At 43.0% G+C, this 19972-nt stretch overlaps 1 protein-coding gene across 1 annotated transcript in view; it reads left to right on the top strand.

Moving 5' to 3' along the window:
• The window catches only part of igsf3 (immunoglobulin superfamily, member 3), a 90348-nt gene that overhangs the window by 42174 nt on the left and 28202 nt on the right, over nt 1–19972 (top strand). The window contains exons 3-4 of the mRNA XM_050048395.1: nt 12820–13239; nt 17760–18146. Coding sequence (XP_049904352.1) covers nt 12820–13239; nt 17760–18146 — 807 coding nt within the window. The remainder of the gene's footprint in view (nt 1–12819; nt 13240–17759; nt 18147–19972) is intronic.

Genomic DNA, 19972 nt, shown 5'->3' with positions numbered 1-19972 from the left:
TTGTTATGCCAAACAGCGGTGTGAAAATCACTTGTGCTTCTGGCCAAGACCTTTGCTGTGTCAAAGTCAAATATCAGATGGCTCTGCAAAGTGAGAGCTATTAGCTAGTTACAGATAACTGCAAGTGAGGCCTCAGTGCCAGCCGCATACAGACTAATGAATGAGCTGTTATGTTTTTGTTGGGTTTTCTCATTAAATAGTCATGTCCTAAGGCATTATCAACACTCCTATCATCAAAACATTGCCATTTGAGCTACAGTTAAAAAGTGTAGTAATTACTTGTGATTTTTTTTTTTTTTTTTTTAAATGTGATGATAATTCACTTTTTTTATCTAATCACTGAAATTATTGGAAATTATTTAGAATATTATCAGCTAAAGAAAATTGTTTTAAAATTAATGAAACATAATTGACAGTTTGTTAAACCCCTACTTGTCCAATCATAGCTTAGCAACCATCACCAGGCATGGCAGGCCTGTCAAGCTTTGGATTTTCTCCACATGCCACAGCAGGGTGCATGGGGCTCTAGTTAGAGCGGTGCACGGCATTTAAAGAGTTTAAAAGGAGTTTTTTGGGGTTTTTTTTTTCTTGTAGCCTTTCCAAAACCAACAACATCAACATTACATCAAGCATGCTGTAGTCTTCATTTTTCTGAAATCAAGGATTCATAGTTTTAAGAATTATTAGGAATTTGGGGGGGTAAATCTGCCACCATTCTCCATGTAAACTGCATATGTGCCATGCAAGAATAAAAATCAGGCGTAAAAATAACTAAGGGAGTGCGACCAGTGGCACCCCCACAAATTTTTTATAGGGGTGGCCATATGGGGCCACTGCAAATCTTGGGGTAGCACACTAAAACCAAAAGCCATAACTGAACATCAGGAATTCAATTATGGGGTCAGCATTATTTTTTAATGAGGATAGAAGAAGTCCCTTCTTTGTAGCGCCTTTGCATTTTTACACAGAACCAAACAACTGCAGAATTATCCCACTCCAGTGTGTTATTTTAGACAACATGGCAGCACTGCAGAAGCGAAAGAGGCGTAATGGGCATGGCATGTAACACAACAGCGTCGGCCTATAGTGTGACATATAAAATACGCATTCGCAGCACTTAATAAACAATAACAATGGCATTAACAATCATTTACTGTCCCTGTTATATGGCGACTGATTTCATCCTCTGCTCAGAGGGTAAGGTGCTCCCGGACCTCATTGGTTTCCCAATTTGTGGACATTCTTGGCTGCTGTTCTTTTGTCCTTTTTGAGTTAGCTGCTAACTGCTACTTTTTCAATCTCCTACAGTTCTGTTCTGTCAGCTGTCCCTTTTAAACAGACATCGTTTTGGCGCTGTCTCTACCTCCGATGCCGACTTACAGGCGAGACAGCTCTGTCTCCCCATTCCATGATTGTAATTTTTCTGCGGAACGGCGAAGCGAAATAACAGTGTAAAATTCCTGCGTTGAAGAGGCAGCATAAAAGAGTCTTAAAAGTAAAGTTAAGATAGTAGTTGTTTAGTTTAGTGCTCTCCCTAAGCTGTGGTCAGTACAGAACCTAGTTTACAATGAACTACAGTAAATAGAGCTTCCTTCAAAAGAGAACACGGCGCCGTTGGAGTAAATAAAAACTTAAAATCCCTGAGTACCGTACATTGTGGATTAAAACAGAAAGATGAAAAACAACAGGCCCTGCTAATAACAACACCATAGCAACACACAAATTCATAGCAGAGCGTCATATTAACAAACACAACATTTTGACATCAGAACTTAATAAACACATAATCGTCTCTCTGGGTCCGCGCAATCCACAACTGCCTTTATAATTACGGTATTACATAACATATAAATATGCAAAAACACAGAGACGGATGAAAGGGGTGGTTTTCTGTATCTCAGACTCAATAAGGTGCCGGGCTCATCTGATCATGTGTGTATGTGTTCTATTATGGATGTACCCCCTGCTGCGGACCTAGATCCCACACCGCACACTTCAACTCCAGTCTTCTTTTTTTTTTTCCACTCATCCCTTTCTTCTCTGTTAAAGACGGCTCCCACATGCCTCATTTCTAGCTCCAGGGCGTGATCCTTACTCTGCCCTTTTTTTCTAGTTTCACTCCGTATCCTGTCCTTATTATCAGTTCAGGCTCTCGGGGACGGTGCATAGACCTCAGTTCATCAGAGTTTGCTTTACTGGTTGCTTGTGGTGTTTTGTTTGAAGACCTGCTTGATTTTCCAGTCTCCTGAGAAAGCGCTCGCTCTGTGTTGTTCGGCAGATTTGTGTTACTGTGCGTGTGTGTGCGTTTGAGTGCATGAATTTAGGGTATTGAAGTAAGAGTGACAAGTACACTATCTATATATAGGCTACAAACAGAATCCTAATAATCTATCTAAAGTAGTTTTTGCACTTCCTGCGCAGGAATCATGAACAATTGGCGCCCGTCTGTTGCTGTTGTCAGATACATCAAGCAAAAGAGTGCTGCCTCTTTGTTCTTCATCTTTGCTTTTCCTTCCCTTTCCTCTTCATCCTCACCTTGTTCATCTTCCTGTTACTTTACCCTCCTCTCTCCCAGTTGAACCACTCCATCCCTCATTCTGACTCATCAACAGCTCTCACAGAGAAGAACAAAAGGAGTGGAGGATGTGAATGGGAAGGATAATGGATAATAAGTATGAGAAAGGCAGGTGTAGGCACAGTTTCTGTATTTATCTCTCCTTTTATTTCTTCCTGACCCAATACGCCTGCATGTGTTCCAGGCATCCTGGGTCAGTAAGTGACGTCTGCTTAGTGATGAGGCTGGCCTCACATGAAGTGGAGCTGAAGATCGCCCACTCGCTCTGTTTTCCTCTCAGCAGTACTCTCAGTTTCACAGAGTAATTAACCATAATTACTCTGCTGGCTTTGCCAAATGGCCATTTGCTTTGCAGCAACACACACACAAACACAGACACTTATGGTCATTACACACGGGAAAGCGGTAACCATGTCAGCTGTGGCTGAACATCTGCAGTGCTAGGCAGTATCACTGTGGATGTCATACACTCTAGGGCCAAAAGTATGTGGACAGCCTGTTCATATTCTTCTATGAGGGTTTGGATTGCCCCCCCCCCTGCTTTGGGTTTGTTCCTTTAGTTACAATCAGATCAGGGTTGTCAAACTCATTAGTTCATGGGCCACATACAGCCCAGTTTGATCAAGTGGGCCTGACCAGTAAAACCATTGCATAATAGCCTAAAAATAACAGCACCTCCATTTTACTCCCTTTTTGGTGTAAAGGAGTCCAAGTAAATTCTGAAAATGTTCATCGATTTAAAAACAGATGATGAACACCTTGAGATGTCTTAAAAAAATAAGTGCTCTTTCAACATTATGTCTTTGTTTTTCCACATTCAGTCAGTCTACTGCTCACTGCCATTACATGGGCCATTTTTCCATTCAAGTCCACTCCTGTGTGGTAATGCTGTTATCACTACAACAACAACTTAAAGCACTCTAAGTTGTCCCCTGCCTCACAAACCATTTATAAATCAAACGCTTTGGCAGTGCTGCAGCAGTAGGGTTCCACCAATATAGTTATAGATAGAAGTCTGATATATATTCTTTTGTATTTTAGCTGCGGATTGACAATAGTTTGCACAGTGTTCAGTATCTTAAAACAGTGGTGCCCAACTGGTGGATCATGGTCCGAAAGTGTGTTGCGGATTCATTCTGAATGGGCTGCAAGTTTGTAGAAAACACACTTGAAATTCCGGCACAGAGCTTTTATTTTGAATTGTCATTTCCTGCTGTAAAGTGAGTGGCAAATGGACAGCTACTTGACAGTGACCGCATCTAGTGTACTCACTCAACAACATGGCCAACCGTACACATAGGAGACTTTCTCCCAGAAAGCCTTTTATGACAGAAATCCATTCATTTTAAGCCAAACTACAAACTAAACCATGTTCTAAACCATAACCAAGAGATCCCTCTCTGATAGAAAGCCCTTGAGGAAAATTTCTCCCAACGGTGCCAAATGCAAGTATGACACTAAATGTGTTAAACTTTGTGGACCTTGAACTAATGATTTAAGGAGAAATCTTGACCCCGCAGCTGCACCAGTTGGAAACAACTGACTTAAAATACACCCACAACATGTCTTCGTTGTTTTTTCAGAGGACTGTATTCTCGTCAGGGTGGAAAAGCCTCTGAAGCAGAATTTTAGATTCTTTTAAATCCTCTTAGCCTTCACAAGTGTATCAGTATTAGGTGTGCAAACTTATCCAGTGGGCTAGATTGGACCGTTTGATGGGCCAGTTCTGGCCCAGGGGTCATTTCTTTGACACCCCTGCTCCAGGAAATCCAGGTGGAGTAACATATGAATGCATTTAAAGGTTTATCAAACACCAAAACACCGCACAATACTAACAGACATGGTTTTACAACTCTGGAAAGTTCTCACAATGGCAACTATTTTAGCCTCATCACAAGAATTGCGAGGTAAACAGCAGACATAAGCTATTCATGTAACAAAGTAATCCATCAGGAATCCATTAGCTTGTTTACCATCTTTCTCATCGCCAGACAAGTTGAGTCTGGTTCAACTATTTTTGCTGGACGAGCCTGCGTTGTTTTGCCCGAGCTGCACCCATATATGCACCCTTACAGCAGCAGCTCAAGTTTGTCTCCACACAGCCGGAGGGTTTCCAGATTTGGTGTGGAAGAGCTTGACTGGCCTGCACACAGCCCTAACCTCAACCCCATGGAAAGTCTTTGGGATGTAACACTGACTGTAAGCCAGGTCTTATCCCTCAACACCGGTGCCCGACCTCACTAATGCTTTTTTGGCTGAATTGGAACAAATCCCTGCAGCCAGTTTCCAGAATCTTGAGGATCGCCTTTCCCAGCAGAGTAGAGGATGTTATGGCAGCACATTAATGCCTGTCAAGTAAGATTTGCAACAGCCACATGCAGTATAAAAGTCCACATACTTTTGACCATGTAATATAGCTGGTAGGGTCAGCACACCAGCTCTCAAAGGAGTTTCTGTTGACTGCCTCTGCGCAGATTGTTTGTTGCAGTTTTGCCAGCAGGCGTAAACAAATTCAAATATATGTCAGAGAAAAGCTCCATTATGGATACTGCTATTGTTACCCACCTTTGACCATGTACTCCTTCATTCTGATTGGCCAGCAGCCAGTGGCAAAAGTTTGACATTCCCAACAGAGGCCTCAGACTTTCAGTGAAATAAACACCAGAGCCAGAAACTTGCTGCCTTTACACTCGCATTTAACACTTAGGCTTTCAAATGGGCTCTTAAACACATAACATGCACAAGCACAATGAAACAGCATCTGTGTGGGTGCATGCATGTGTTGTTTGTGTGGTTGAAAGGAGAGAGCGTGTGCTTATGTGAGCCAGAACATTTGTAGCAGTGGTAACATCCAGAGGGCAGTGTGAATCTCTCCAGTTCCTCCTGTCATCATCTTCTCCCATGACGAGACCACAACAGAGAGCACAAAGTGTCGGTTGGTTGGATCTTCACTCTCTTGCTGTTTTTTGTTCCATCTTTAAAAAAAAAACCATGTTCCCACAAAGACTCACATACGAAAACAGCGTTGGCACAAACAAACACTGCTATTTGATTTCCCGTTGTTCCTTTTTTCTTGAAGGGATCTCTTCTGCTCCTTCAACTTCAAGAGTCACAGCACAAACTTCATAGAGATGTTAAAGGTCTGGGGTGCATGAAAAATGTACAGATCAGACTTCATAAATTATCATCCTTTTCTCCTCGTGTCGTCTTTGCGAAATCTCTTTTCCACCGTTTTTGTGTCCTCGTGTCCCCCACACTTCTATCCCTGTGTGACTGGACTTAAAAGGCCAGCTTGAGGGATGACAACCGTCGCTCACTTCACAGGGCTGAGAAAGTAGGGGAAGATCGGGAAAGGAGAGAGATGAAAGCGAAAAATTGCAGATGAGGTAGAGCAGGAAGAGAGTAGTTTAAAAGATTTATAAAGGATTGACAGCTTCTGTGTCAGTCAGAAAAGCAGAATAACACAGAAATGTTATTTTTCTTCAAATCCTTACACGCGAACCTCCATCTCAGAATGCAAAAGATTACCTGATTCATCAGTGAGAGATGTTTTAATCGCTAGTACTTTGAGATTTCTAGTCTCAACGAACGCGATACAAGTGAGGAAAATTACTTTAAATTCCTCGAAGCCCTTAAATTAAATGCAGTTATTTATTTCATGGTGATAAAGAGTGGCTCATTGAGTTGTATTGAACACAGACTGTTTTTTTGCCATGGCGAAATGACAGTGCTAAGTGTTTTATGAATATGTTAAAAATGAAATGAAAGGAGGCATTCCCATCAATCCCTTCTCTTACAGTGTTGCTGGGGTTAGTGAGGGAAATTGAATGCATTTATTAAGACCCAGAGCGACGTGAATGATATCTGGCATTTGCTCTCAGGAACTAATTTTAACATCTCAGTTACCTAAGTGTTTACTCTAAGGTAACACTATGATAACACTTGGATGAGCTTGGAAGATGTTGCAGCTGCAGCTTTTGGCTTGGCAAAATGACTGCTTTTTCTTTTTAACACAGAATCAACCCGAGGCGAGTGCGTTGTGTTTGTATTAATCACATTGTAGGGAAAACAATCTGTTAATATTGTGGTGACTGACCCTCCATGTAGGCACGAAAAGCTGGTCCCACCAATGTTTTTTCTTTTGTGTAATGTATATTCCAATTAAAACATGGTTTTTGGTTAAGTTTAGTTACTCTTACAAGTATTTAAATCTTTGAACCCTGAGCAAATTTCTTTCAGAAACATGGGAAAAATGGCGGTGAACAAATTGGTAGGAAATGTCCCACAAATTGAAAAAAATAAATAAATACATAAATTTAGAAAATAATTTTAAAAATTCAGGAAAAAAGCAAAAGCTCGGGAAAAACTCTATTTATATTAATAATGATTATTATTTCATTTTGAAATTATTTTACAGAATTTTTATAATTTTAAGCACTTTTTCTAGGTCATATCTTGTTTGTATTTTTTTTTACTTTTTTTTTTTTACTTCCCCCCCAATTTTCTTCCTTTAAATTTTCTCTTTTTACTAATTTCTTGCTATTTTTGGGGGCATTTCTCTTTTTGTTGCTCATTGCCTTCTTCCCATGTTTTTAAAATAAATCAAGCCAATTTGCTCAGGTTTCAAAGGGTTAAAGCATAAGGCGAGGCCGCATATACTTTCGGTTTTAAAAAAGACTTCGTAATTTTCCTAAGGCTCACACCAAATCGGGCGTTGCAGCAAAAACCCTTATCCTCCCATTCATTTGAATGTGAGTTGTGTGTTTAGGCTGTAGTGCTGGTGGCCACAGGGGATGCCGTTCAAGAAAGTTAACTTGTAGAGAAACTCAACCCAACATCATGCTGCGGTGGCCAATCACATACCCTGGAAAAGACAGCTGAGGAGGTACCCATGTTCCCACGTTACCCAATTTGTTTAGAACATCTGTGCACAAAAAGAGGGGTGCTCACAGTCCAAAAAATAATGAAAAAAAATGAATAAAAAACAGCAGTAAACATTTCAGTTCTTGACGATAATCATTTCTGAATGGACTGAAACGTTTGCTGCTTTTTTTAATTCATTCATGTATTCATTTTGTGCAGAGATGTTCGAAATAAATTGACTTTTTTTGCATTGATCTCAGCCTGTGAACCTTTTTTTGTGGCTGCCCAGCCTAGTTGCATTAATGTGCGGGTATCTGCCGTCCCTTCTTGGTTGTCCATTGTACCGATGCACCCAAGATAAACTTTTTTTGTATGCGCAGTTTCAGAGCAATCAGACCGAAGGAGGCCCCATTCCACAATAATTAGTCTCTTTATTTCCTTAAATATCATAATGAGTAAAAGAAATAACAAAGTATGTATTAACAGCTCGTGTGTACTGTCCAAGAAAGGAGAGCGCTTGCTTTCTTTTTGCACACGTGTGTCTTTTGTAGTAGTTAAGATACTACAGTAATGATAATCCAAAAGGAATTTCACAGATCTTTTAAGCCAACATAAACAAACTTACCAAAGGCACATACTCAGTCGCTGCCATGGGGAGATTAGCTTTCTATAGATGGTGACACTCTCACACCGCCGCACGACCCCTGCGGCTAATCACCGCAACGCTTGATTTAGTGTGAATGCAGCCTAACAAAGCTGGACACTGTAGTTTTTCATTGACGTCACTCAGACGGGAGTAAATACTACTTCTGCTGGGGACTATTTTCCAGTGCCAGCAGATACACATTTAGTGCGCCAGTGAGGATTTACTGCCGCAGGATGGTGTATGTGAGTGTGACTTAAACTGCAGTGCCCACTTTCATTGTATTGAGGAAATATGTTAACCTAGTGCATTTGTTTGTTATGGTTTTTGGACAACAAATGAGGTCTTGGCTGCACGTCATAATGGGATAAATTCATTGTTGGTTTTGATCTTTTTGTGGGATTTGTTTACTGCAAGAAACCCAAAGAATACCCCCAGATTTGTCTTCTTAAGCTGATGCAATTGTTGTAATGAGGCGCATGGCCGTTGTGGTTAAGGAAGAATGAGTCCATACAATGTCCTCACAAGTGACGAAAATAAACGCGTGTGTGTGTTTGTGTGTGTGCCAGAGAATGCCATCTCATCCTGTTCTTAATCCTCCCCAGATTGAGGTCAGTGAGGCTATTGGAGGATCTCAGTGTGTTTACAACCTCAGTCTGACCCTTGGAAACGCCGAGATTGCCTGGTGCTATCTCATTGGTTGTGTCGCCCAGACATATCTGTGTGTAGGGATCTGATTGGCCCGGAGGACTTGAGATGAAGCCAGAGTGTTAAATATCTCTAAGAAGTGGGCTGAGAGGCGTGAAGAATCAGTATGCTGCTTTAACACTGTTCCCCAGGTGGATCCACAGAGGGGTTGGTTTTACGGGGGGAAGGGGTGTGTGCAGTTGTTATAGTAACTCCCGGCTGTTCTCAGAGGGCCCCAACATCATGTGGGAGGGTTGCTATGGCAATGGCAGGTTGTAGCGTAGGTGTGTTGTTGTGGTAACAGTATGTCTACGCGAGGGTACCGTTCACTTAGTGTTGAATGGAGAGTCAGAGTAAGAGGACTTGGCAACACCAGGTCCTTGAAGAGCAGAATGAGATATTGATACTTCAACAAAGGGCTTGGCGATATGGATAGAATCTTTATCACAATAGTAAATAAGGATTTTTTTTTTAATATATGGATAGTCATCAAAACATGACGGTTGTATGCAGAATCACATATGAAAATAATCAAACTTATTAATTACCTTGATTCCACTGACACACTAGTAGGGCTAGGCGATATGACCAAAAGTTATCACAGTAAACATTTTCACATCAGTTTATATTGATAATTATCACCATAAATATCACATCATGATTATCTACAAGTTCTGGAACAAAAGTTGAAGAAACAAGATGATTAATTGTGGTTTAAACTATTCCCTATTGTCAGAAAATGACATTTGCCAAACAGCGGAACATCCCACAAATCTGAGGTGGATTCACAATTACAATCCAAATAATGTCAATAAATGAAACAAGAGATAGACAAAGAAATCTCTGTACTGGTAAGCAGCGTGTCGAACCCTTTGTGCAGACGGTTTAAAACATTTTGTAAGTGTTTTGGCTGACAGTGTAAATAGAATAAATGGATGACAGAAACTGTGGTCAATATTCTCTGTACAAGTTTTGAAGGCATGGCATGTAATTTTCTGCCTTTTCTCAATCAAAACAGTAACAAAAGATGCACTTTGATGATGTTGTGAAGTAGCATGGATCGTTCATTGCTGATTAAAGTCCATCTGATGTGACTCAGGCAGAATGTTCGCTTATGATTACTAAATGATATATAATCATGTAAGTATCAAAGGTACTTTTATTTACGTTATATCACATCAATCAATTGAAATAGCAGCAACTGACCTTCCATTAGTATCAGACGTGTGGGTCGACTACCCGTCCAGCTGCTGGAATGTTGTAACATTATAGCGTTACTGTACACACTAGGTTAGTGACCAGTAGCTTGGTGATGGTAAGCCTTGGTGGCTGGGCTCGTCTTCTTCCTCTGAAGAAGGAAGTGGCAAATGGCATGGCGGGTGACCATCGATTTATCCGTCAACCATCCATTTTCATTTGCTTATCCGGGGCCGGGTCGCAGGGGCAGCAGGCCAAGCAAAGCACCCCAGACGTCCCTCTCCCCAGCATGCTTTCCAGCTCCTCCTGGGAGACTCTGAGGCGTTGCCAGGCCAGATGACATATGCGATCCCTCCAGTGTGTGGCACATAGCACAGTGGGTGCAGTAGCTCCCCCATCTTGTGTGTATGCCTGCTTTAATTATTTTAAGTAAAACTATATAGGAATAATTTTTGTTATCATTATCATTTTATCGCCCAGCCCTGCACTACATCTTAAAAAAACTTAGTATCTGTAAAACTTAACTTCACATACCAATTCTGTTTATTTTTAATTACTCAGAAACTTTTTTTAGCTCCACACATTTGCAGAACAATAACATGAGATCATATCCGCACAATATGATTCCACTGAAAGTTAGCAAATGATAATATTGAGGAATTATCAACCTGCAGTTGGAACCATTAGCAGGGGCTGATTGCTCAGCCTAAACCTGCAGTAAATAAAGTATGTGTATATAAACACTAATCCAGGCTTACTAAGACTCCCATGTTGGTCATTTTATCACACAACCAACAAACAAATATATCAGCAGAATAGTTTTATAGCTGCCCCTGACTACCATTTGCCTCCCTTGCTGCTGAACTGTTTATCAAGCACTCGAGGTAATGGAGAAGTGGATCCGAGGGCACATTCGCTTAGACCTTGTCAGTATTTTCACGATTGCTTGAAACTATTCCAGGCGACAGTGTATTCTTGTCTGGACTTTACTGTATGTACCCTCACAATGCAGCATGTCGTTAGAGCGCCACTGTGTCTGACCCACCTGATTACTCACTTTCTTTTCCTGCCACTTCTGTTTTATCCTTGTTTCTTTCTTTGAGTGTCTTGTTAAACTCCAATAACCAGATGTCAAGCTTCTTCTCTCCGCCTCCTCTATCTTTTTTCTCTGATCTGTCTGCCTTTGTTCCCCCCCCCCCCTCCCGTTTGTTTCATTAGTGGTGTCTGTTTCTCTGTTCTCGCAATCCCCCATCTCTCAATTTTACTCATGTTTTCCCACAGAGACGCATGAGCGCACACACACAGAGATGCATGTAGTATGCTCTTACGTACATGAACTCATCGCATGAATCCAGCTTTTTTTTCCCTCCGCGCATGTTTAGTCATAGCAGGTGACTTGAGGAGAACGGAGACCTCAGACATGCTGATTTGTAGTCTTCACAATGACAATCCCTTAAGAGCCTGAATAGCCAAACATCTTGACAAAGCACTCCACTAGCATAAACCCACACAAAGCACTTCCATTTTCTGGCTTCTAAGAAGGGCTCACAGTCACCACATGGCAATGCAAGAAAGCTTCTCTCTGTATTATTCGCTCAATTCATTTTATCCCGGCCTAGCTTAAATGGTTGACTGCTGTCCATTGTGAGCGCTGATGTATTGTACATTCTCAGTTTCTTATTACTTATTGTGTATATGTGCACGTACATGTGTGTGTGTGTGTGGTTGCACCATCCACAAGCAAGCAATGCAGCCTCAAACCAGAGGGAGGTCATGCATTGCATAAATGATAGGGAGGCAAACAGGATAGCATCCATGGGCAGCCACACACATCCAAACACAGCTGAGAGAGCTAATAATCAACATACTGGAACTTTTTTTTTTTTTTTTTTTTAATAACAACCTCACGACCTTTCTTCCCTTTCGTTGTCATTAATGCATGAAGTTTTGGGATCTGAGGTCCAGTGCTATTTATCAGTCTCCCTCTTTCTCTTCCACACACACTCATACACAGCAGCGCCCTGCGTGGTACATATCCAAAAATACTCCCTTAGCTCCTTTTAAAAGCTATACATGTTTATTTCCGTCGATGAGCGTTTCCAGCCTGCTTTCTGAAATTATCACATCTTGATGTCTCTGTTGCTTCCCTGCACTTGACTGTCCCCCCCCCCCCCCCCCCCCCCCTCCGTCTCTCATCTCCGCTGTTCTCAACCATCTGGCTTGAAGTCCGTCTTCTGTTCTCGGTTGTGTTGTAGATAGAAGGGCTGGGATGAATTCATTACAGCAATTTTAACTCGCTGCTTGTATATTTAGTGTGTGTGATCGAGAAAGAAAGAAAGGAAAAAAATATTCGCAAAAAGTTTAATGAGGGGGAGTGCGGCTGTAAGATGGCAGTGTGGAGCTGTTGTGTTTGCAGTAGCGAAACCAAAATGTGATATGATCAGTCTGAAAGAAGTGCCAGAGGGGTCTCTCGAGGCATCTGGCTGTGTGAGATAGAGAAAATGCCATCAACGCACGATGACATGTGAAAGTCATGTATGGATGAGGAAATAGAGGGCAGTCACCCCCAGAACAAAAAGCTCAGTTGCATTAACACCTTTTCCTCACACTGGGGAGTAAATCAGATTTTGAATCACTTGCAGCTCAACGCTGTTTATTTTCACTTTTCATAATAGTAGGCGTAAACAAAAATAGTCTGCTGTGTTATGGCCAGTTCTCCAACATTTCATGGTATTTTGGAAATTTTTCTAGATATGTAGGGGGCTCATACGGTATTTAAGGGACCAAACAACACTTTTAGAAACAGAGTAGTTCCAATCTGCCTCCACATCCTGACTCTTTTCTTTTTTTGCAGTCATTGCTGACTCGTTGACGGTGACGGCTCCAGCCCAGACTCTCTCCAAGGTGGAAGGCGACACACTACAACTCACCTGTGAAGTGTCTCGGACCACACAGCAGCACACTCACTTATCCGTGGGTTGGTACCTGCGGTCCCCAGAGGATGCAGCCGCAGCACCTCAGGAGCTGGTCACCTTGTCAAGGGACTTTGTTCTGCGCTCCGGGGGACCGTACCGGCAGAGGATGGGGGCAGGAGACCTCAGGCTGGATAAAACCAGCGCTACAGCCTACAGGCTGACCATTCACAAGCTGCAGCCAGTGGACCAAGGCCTGCTTTACTGCCAGGCTGCTGAGTGGATTCAGGACACAGACGGCAGCTGGTTTGCCATGACCCGCAAGCAGAGTGACAAGACTCAGCTCCGCATTCAGCCCACTGGTGAGTAGAGGGAAGAGATTCTGTGGAAAAAGAGGAGGGAGGGGGGGGGAGAGGGTAAAGATGCTGCTCTACACTTAGGTCCCCGCTGTCCTTCTGACAGACGCACACGCACGCATGTGGGCCGGCTTCCTCTGATTGCTGATCAGTATCTCACACTAAGCTCATTAGCTAACTAAAAAGGGCTTAACTAAACCTCCGCAGACTCCCCACTTTTGTATTTGTGTCTGTTTGATGGGCAACATTACAAGCACATCCAAGAATAATTTAACTAGCTCCAGGCAGCGTGGGTGTTTGACGGGGGGAGACCTAGGGCTTCCACATATACAATTTCCCACGCAACGAGTGGCCTAGAGATCAGAAGCCAAAAATGTTTTTTTTCAACCACTCCTCGCCAACAATTACACCAGTTTAGTTTGTGCTCGAGTGCATTAGTGGGAGAAACCGTGCTGGTTTAGTGCGGTTGCCAACTCTGAAGGAGGAGATTGTCTAATGGAAGGGAGGGAGGGAATTACCAACCAAGAGACAGAGAGGGGGGCGGTGGGGAGACATGAGGATGAGTAAGTAACAAGGGGTGCACAGTGAAAGAATGTGGGAGAAATAAGGGGTGTGTTGAGGTGGCTGACAGCGGAGAGGCCCTCATATGATCATGATCTAATAAGCTGTCAGACTCATGACTTGATGGGCTCGGAACAAAGACAGCTTTACAACTCCTCACATGTACTTTTGATCTCCCACCCAACTTGACCCCATGGCACCCACTGCTCTGTATTCCTCATACATAAAGCACCTCTTTGTATGCTTCCAAGAAAGGGCCACAAAGATGGGTGATAAACAGCTTTGACATTAGCTCAATTACCAAGGCAGCACGCAGTGGCGAGCGTGTCATGCCAGTAAATCACTTCAAAGTGGAATCGTTTTGCCTTTCTCCATTAAGCGCCAGAACCGCTCTGGACCAATACAACTTGATGGTGCCCCAGATAGTGCTGGGTGGATGAGAAGGAGAGTGGAAACTCAGATGTAAAGCAGGTTTGTCAGATGAGTTCCTGCTACTTCAGGGAGGAGACAAAAGGCACAAAGAGCTCCCCTCTCAGCACCCTTCGTCACTCTCTGTCTTCTCTGTAATCTATAATAGATGGAGGTGTTGTTACGTGACAAAGAGAATACGGCAGAGTTGTGCGGCTCGGGGTGTGCGGCTCGGGGTGTGAGTGCTCCAGCTTGTGTGTTGATTCATTTGGATTTCCTTCTGTGTACTCACTTATTGCAAGATGCGGGAAGAACTTGCATACCTTTAGGCGGAACTGGTGTATTTGATATTGCACCTGTCCATGTCCATATTTGACAGACGGAGAGCGAGGAAGAAATTTAGAAAGAGAGCGAGCAGCTCCTCCATTAGGCTCCTATTATAAAAGATGGAGTGGATCTCAAGACAGCCCCATCACTAGCTAATCACCCACAGCCAGCATCAGAGAGAGCAGCAACGGACAGAATCCTAATGTACCTTTCGCTCTCGGTTTTTACCATCTTTCTCTCTTCTCTCACCTCCTCCCTTGTTCCCCACTCACACATCACCTCTCATTTTCTGCAGTCGTGTCTCATCACTGCATTTTTTCTTCTCCCTCAGAATTCCTCCATCAACCACTTCCTTCTTACCTTCCTCCTGCCCTTAGTACCTTTTTTTATAATTAGCTCTAAACGCTAACACACACTGGACCTGTGAGCCTGTTTTTTTTTATTATCCCTCTGCATTCTCTCAGCTGAACTCTTCCTGTAAATATGGTCTTAATAGAGCTTCATGCTGAGTGGTGACTAATTCCTGCCAAAACAGGTCACAGCCCTTTTAGCATTGCTCATTTTCATCACAATTAATCCCATTCAAATGCCATTATACAATGTCTTGCTCTCCTTGATGTAGGTGCAGCGAGCAATCTGTGGACGCTTCTCCCCTATGCCATTTTGTGCATGTACAGTATGTGTGCACTACAGCTGCCAGTAATAGTTATTTTCATCATTTTTCTTAATGGTTTTTATTAATTAATGAGTACAAAATTCAAAGATATTCAAATGACAGTGATTCAAAAATCGAGAATAATAATATAATGATATATTATTTATTTAGGTATTTATTTATTCATTTATTTACTTATTTATTAAAAGAACATTTTGTCATATTTGCAGAAATTGTCACCATAGCCTTTTTTACACAGAGATCCTGCAATAGGGCTGCGACGAAGACCCTTTATTATGCCAGTGTTGCTTTTTACACAGAACCAAAAAAAAAAGGTGTAATGCCGCCCCAGTGTGTGATTTAGATAGCATGTTGGCAATCCTAAAGCAAAGAGGTGTGACTGGCCTCTACTGTGACATGTAACGGTGACAACAGGCAACGTTTTCTAAAGAATTGTTTTGTTATTTTTTGCCATCCCTGTTATATAGCGGTTGATCTTGGAGGCTAGAGCTCCTAGATCTCATTGTCTCCCCAGTCTATAGATACGTTCAGTTGCTGTTCTTCTTCTTTGGGTTAGCTGCTAACAGCTACTAGCCTTTTAAATCTCTTCGCGGTGGGTCACATACGAAACATATTGTCAAAATGTCACACCAGTCCTATCCTGTCAGCTTTCCCTTTCATACAGGCGTTGATTCGGCGCTGTTATTACCTCCGCTGCTGACTTAAAAGCGAGACAATTCAGTCCTCCCATTCGGCGCTCGTACTTTTTATAAAGAATGGTGAGGTGGAATAACAGTGTGACTTTCCCGTCCTCAACAGGCAGTGTGAAAGGGGCTTCTATCATGACGGTAGTAGATTGCTGACTGATTTTCAGAATGGCTGCCGGGTCACAACTTTCTCATTTTACAGCTAAACAGTACACTTAAATATGTTTCTGAAAACATGTGAGGTGAGAAGTAGGCAACGTAGTGACAGAATCTTGATTTATATTTGCTCAGTGATGCCTAGTTTGACTGCAGTTCACGAGCAGTGATTGACATGATTGACAGCTGTGTTAGAGAATCCTCGGCTCTGATTCATTGTTTTTATTCAGCCACGGTGGATTTTTGCAACTGCCATTAGATGCAGTATGAGGAAGCAGAGGGACATAATTTTCTCACAGATCATTCGTCTCATACTGTCAGGATGTAGTGACAGTTTAATTAAATATGACAAAAACGTATTTTTCAAAAAAAAGAAAAGAATACCAGCTGCGGCTTTAATGTTTGTTTATTGATTGATTGATTATGTTTCAACACAAGTTACACATTCCTAGCTGAACCACTATGATTAATACACTGTCTGTCTTTAACTAAAAGGCGGCTCGGCATTACAGTTCACAAGACTGTATGTTACTATGTGTGTGTGCATGTCAATATTTAGTGTGTGGGTGCATACATATGTTTGTGTATGTGAAAACAATACCCCCCCGCCCCCCCATAGTGACTCCCCGTATAATGAGCTCTATACCAACGGCGGGCTTTGAACTTTTCCACATGAGTGTGTTTCTCAGGAAGTCTGTTTAAAGTCTTTGTAATTACAGCTCGGGGCTACCACCTCACTGAAAGGCAAAGCAGCAGTTTCTGATACATACCGTGCTCATCATCGGGAAATTAATACAGCAAATAAAACTGAACAGGCAGCCACACGCACACACACATACATACACTCACACATATACAAACACAGCCGCACATGCGCAGATGACAAGTGCAATGTGGCCAAGTGGAGGAGCTAGCGCTAGCAGTGTTTACTCTGTCTGTTCTGACTTAGACTGCAGGAGGAGGAGGAGAGCGCCTGACTCTGTTTGAGACTGCTGAAGAGAATTTTAATTAGATGTGTTTTTTATTGCAGAGGTGAAACCAAGGGGGGAGAGAGAGCAGAGCTCGGAGCGATGCACTGTGTGACCTCAAGATTCATTCTCTCTCTCTCTCTCTCACACACACACACACACACACACACACACACATATACACACACACTAACTGATGATATTTTATTGCCCCCACCTCTCCCTGACCACCTCACATCCTACCTTTACCACCCACCCCCTCAATCTCTTCACTCTCCCACCCACTTTTTCAGCCGGCAGTTTCTGCATTACATACTGTGGATATTAAGAAAAGGCAGCACTGTTATGCATTTCAATTGTAGCCCACATTTAGACATCAGTCTTGTTTTAAACATGAGAGAAAAGTTGTTTGGGAACACAACAAATATCACCTTCTTGAAGAGATCTTCCCCACACCTACGCAGCTACAGTACGCTCTTCCCATTTTGATGCTTTATTTAAAATCTAGTGCTGTATTCAGGGGTTTTGTACATTTACTGGTGTTGGATAACATTCTTATCCGACTAAGCCACAATGATGTGCAACATTCAAAAGGGGATTTTCTTTTTTGTTTCATATATCAAAGTTGTATCACTGAGTGTTATAACATGACTTTTTGGCAGGCACTTGACCACGTTTCTGATTGCTCTACTAAACACTCCTTAAAGCTTGACGATTCCCTCTGTTTCATCTTTTTTCACCCAGATCGGGACTTCAGCATCCAGGTGAGCACGGAGCGACGGTCCTTCACGGCCGGTGAGCCGCTGGAGCTTCGCTGCACCATTGAGGCCCAGAACGTCCCAGAGCGCTTCTTCTCGGTGTCGTGGGTCTTCAGCAGCTCACCGGTGGCCGTGGTGGGCCCCAGTGCCGTGCCTGTCCTGGGCCCCGATTATGTTGCCCGAGAGGCGGCTGGCCACATGACGGTGCGTAAAGAGAGCGCCAACGTGCACTTGCTCAAGCTGCAGCACCTACGCCCCGAAGATGCTGGGAAATACATCTGCCGCGTGACAGAGCGAGAGAAGACGCCCACGGGAGACTTTATCGATCGCAGCAAGAGGTCCCGCAATGTCCAGATCACAGTCCAGCCGCTCAGTGAGTAATAATCTGTTCACGAGGCCACTGGCTTAGTTGTTTTGTCCTTAGTTGTCAATTACACTAAGAACGATGAACTCCTCATAATACCAGTTTTATCTTCATGTAGGCAGCATGGAATGTCACGCTGTGCTCCTCTCCAGCCTCTCTTGTTATATCTTTCTCTCTCTGGCTCCCCCTCTCTCTTTCTCCAAGGTGGCCTATAACAGATAGCTGCACAGCCTCTATTGTTAACTGAGAGCAGGAGGGGAGAGGATGATGCTACTCTTATTCCTGATGTATTTTCTGTTTGAGTGGATTGCTAAAGGATAGTAATGCAGCATTATGGTCTTTCCTATTCCCTTGGCTTTGCTATGAGGGGAGGGGGGGTAACACTATAGCAGGATAATGGAGAGCAGAAGAGTCCGGACTCAAGGAGGCTGAGCTAACAGGCATGAAATTAAAGCGTGGAGAAAGAAAAGAAGCAGAGAAAGGCGCCCAGCTCTCCAGGGCTCTCTAAGTGGTTCCCCAGGCCAAATTAATGTGTTCTGCTGGGGCAGACTTCTTCAGCTGGGTTAAGCAGAGCTGGCCAGTCGGGTCACATCGAGCTTGCGTCTGACTGATGCAAAGTTACAGTCAAACCTTGAAAACCGTGCTCACAATCCTGTGACATTTTTCTTCATCCCAGTGGCAGCAGGGAAAACGCCCCCTGCACCGGTCTGGGTCATTTTGCTTTATCCCCTCTTCTCTCTGTACCTCCATGTCTCTTAGGACTGCAACAGTGTGTGGCGCCAGCTGCTACCAGCATAATAAAACATAATAACCACAGAGTAGTATCTCCTCTCAAGCAGCCAGCACTACCTTATCCTGACCGCTCGGCACCCCCTGCTAAATAGGCCCAAAACAATGGCCCTGAGCTTGCAGCAGTCTCCAGGGAGTCTCTCTGTATGGGAGGTTTTGTTTTTCTAACAAAAGACCTTAATGCCCCATAAAGGATGTTTATAGGGTTTACACAGGATAATGGCCATGGTTATTGGAGGAGAACTTCCATGAAATACAGCAGAAGTGGTCAGGCAGGCATGTATTTGATGCACAAACTGTCCTCTCATGCCTAGATTCGATCTCGCACACACACAATTTCAAGATGTGCTTCATCACTCTAATTGGGGGAATTGGGCAAGAGCTGGTAATAGGGTGCGACAGGGGTTAAAGTTGATGAGTCCGAGGCAGGCAGAGGTGACAGGAAAGGAAAAACAGAGGTAAACACTTCTGGCAAATCAGTGCTGATGGATGAGTTTACCTTTGCAATGAGGAAGGGATAGAGAGCTTACATGCCACACTGAATCTCTGTCATATGGATAGAGAGGACAAGCGCAAGGGTAGGGAGAAAAGGGAGAGGATATATTATGCTCTTAGAGAGTGGAAATGCATTCTGTAGTTCAAAAAACAAAGACGAAGGAGCTGGTGGGGGGGAATGTGGAAATTAAAAAGAATAAAGTTCAAAGAGAAAGAAAAAGGAAAGTTGAAGAAAAGCCAAACTGTTTAGAAACCAGACAGCGTTTATAGGAAGGAGGATGTATGTATCTGCTTGTATAACTGTCTAACAATCCTCTCTTCATGTCTCAGTGTAAAAAAGTGATACAATACAATGTTCTTAGCTGTTGGAAAAAAAAACTATCAAGCTGTTACAATGAAAGACAGAGAGGAAAAGGATGAAGGCATTTTCCCTTTGTTCATTTGAGCGTGATAGAAGTAAGAAGCCAGTTTATTCCATATTCACAGAGAGCTCATGCTTATTAGGAGGGCCGGCGAGCTGAGAGGGAAGCAGCAGAGCTTGGCCTGAGGGG

The sequence above is a fragment of the Epinephelus moara genome, chromosome 7, assembly GCF_006386435.1.
Source record: "Epinephelus moara isolate mb chromosome 7, YSFRI_EMoa_1.0, whole genome shotgun sequence".
In the NCBI taxonomy this organism is placed as follows: Eukaryota; Metazoa; Chordata; class Actinopteri; order Perciformes; family Serranidae; genus Epinephelus; species Epinephelus moara.
This window is presented reverse-complemented; position numbering and strand designations above follow the sequence as displayed.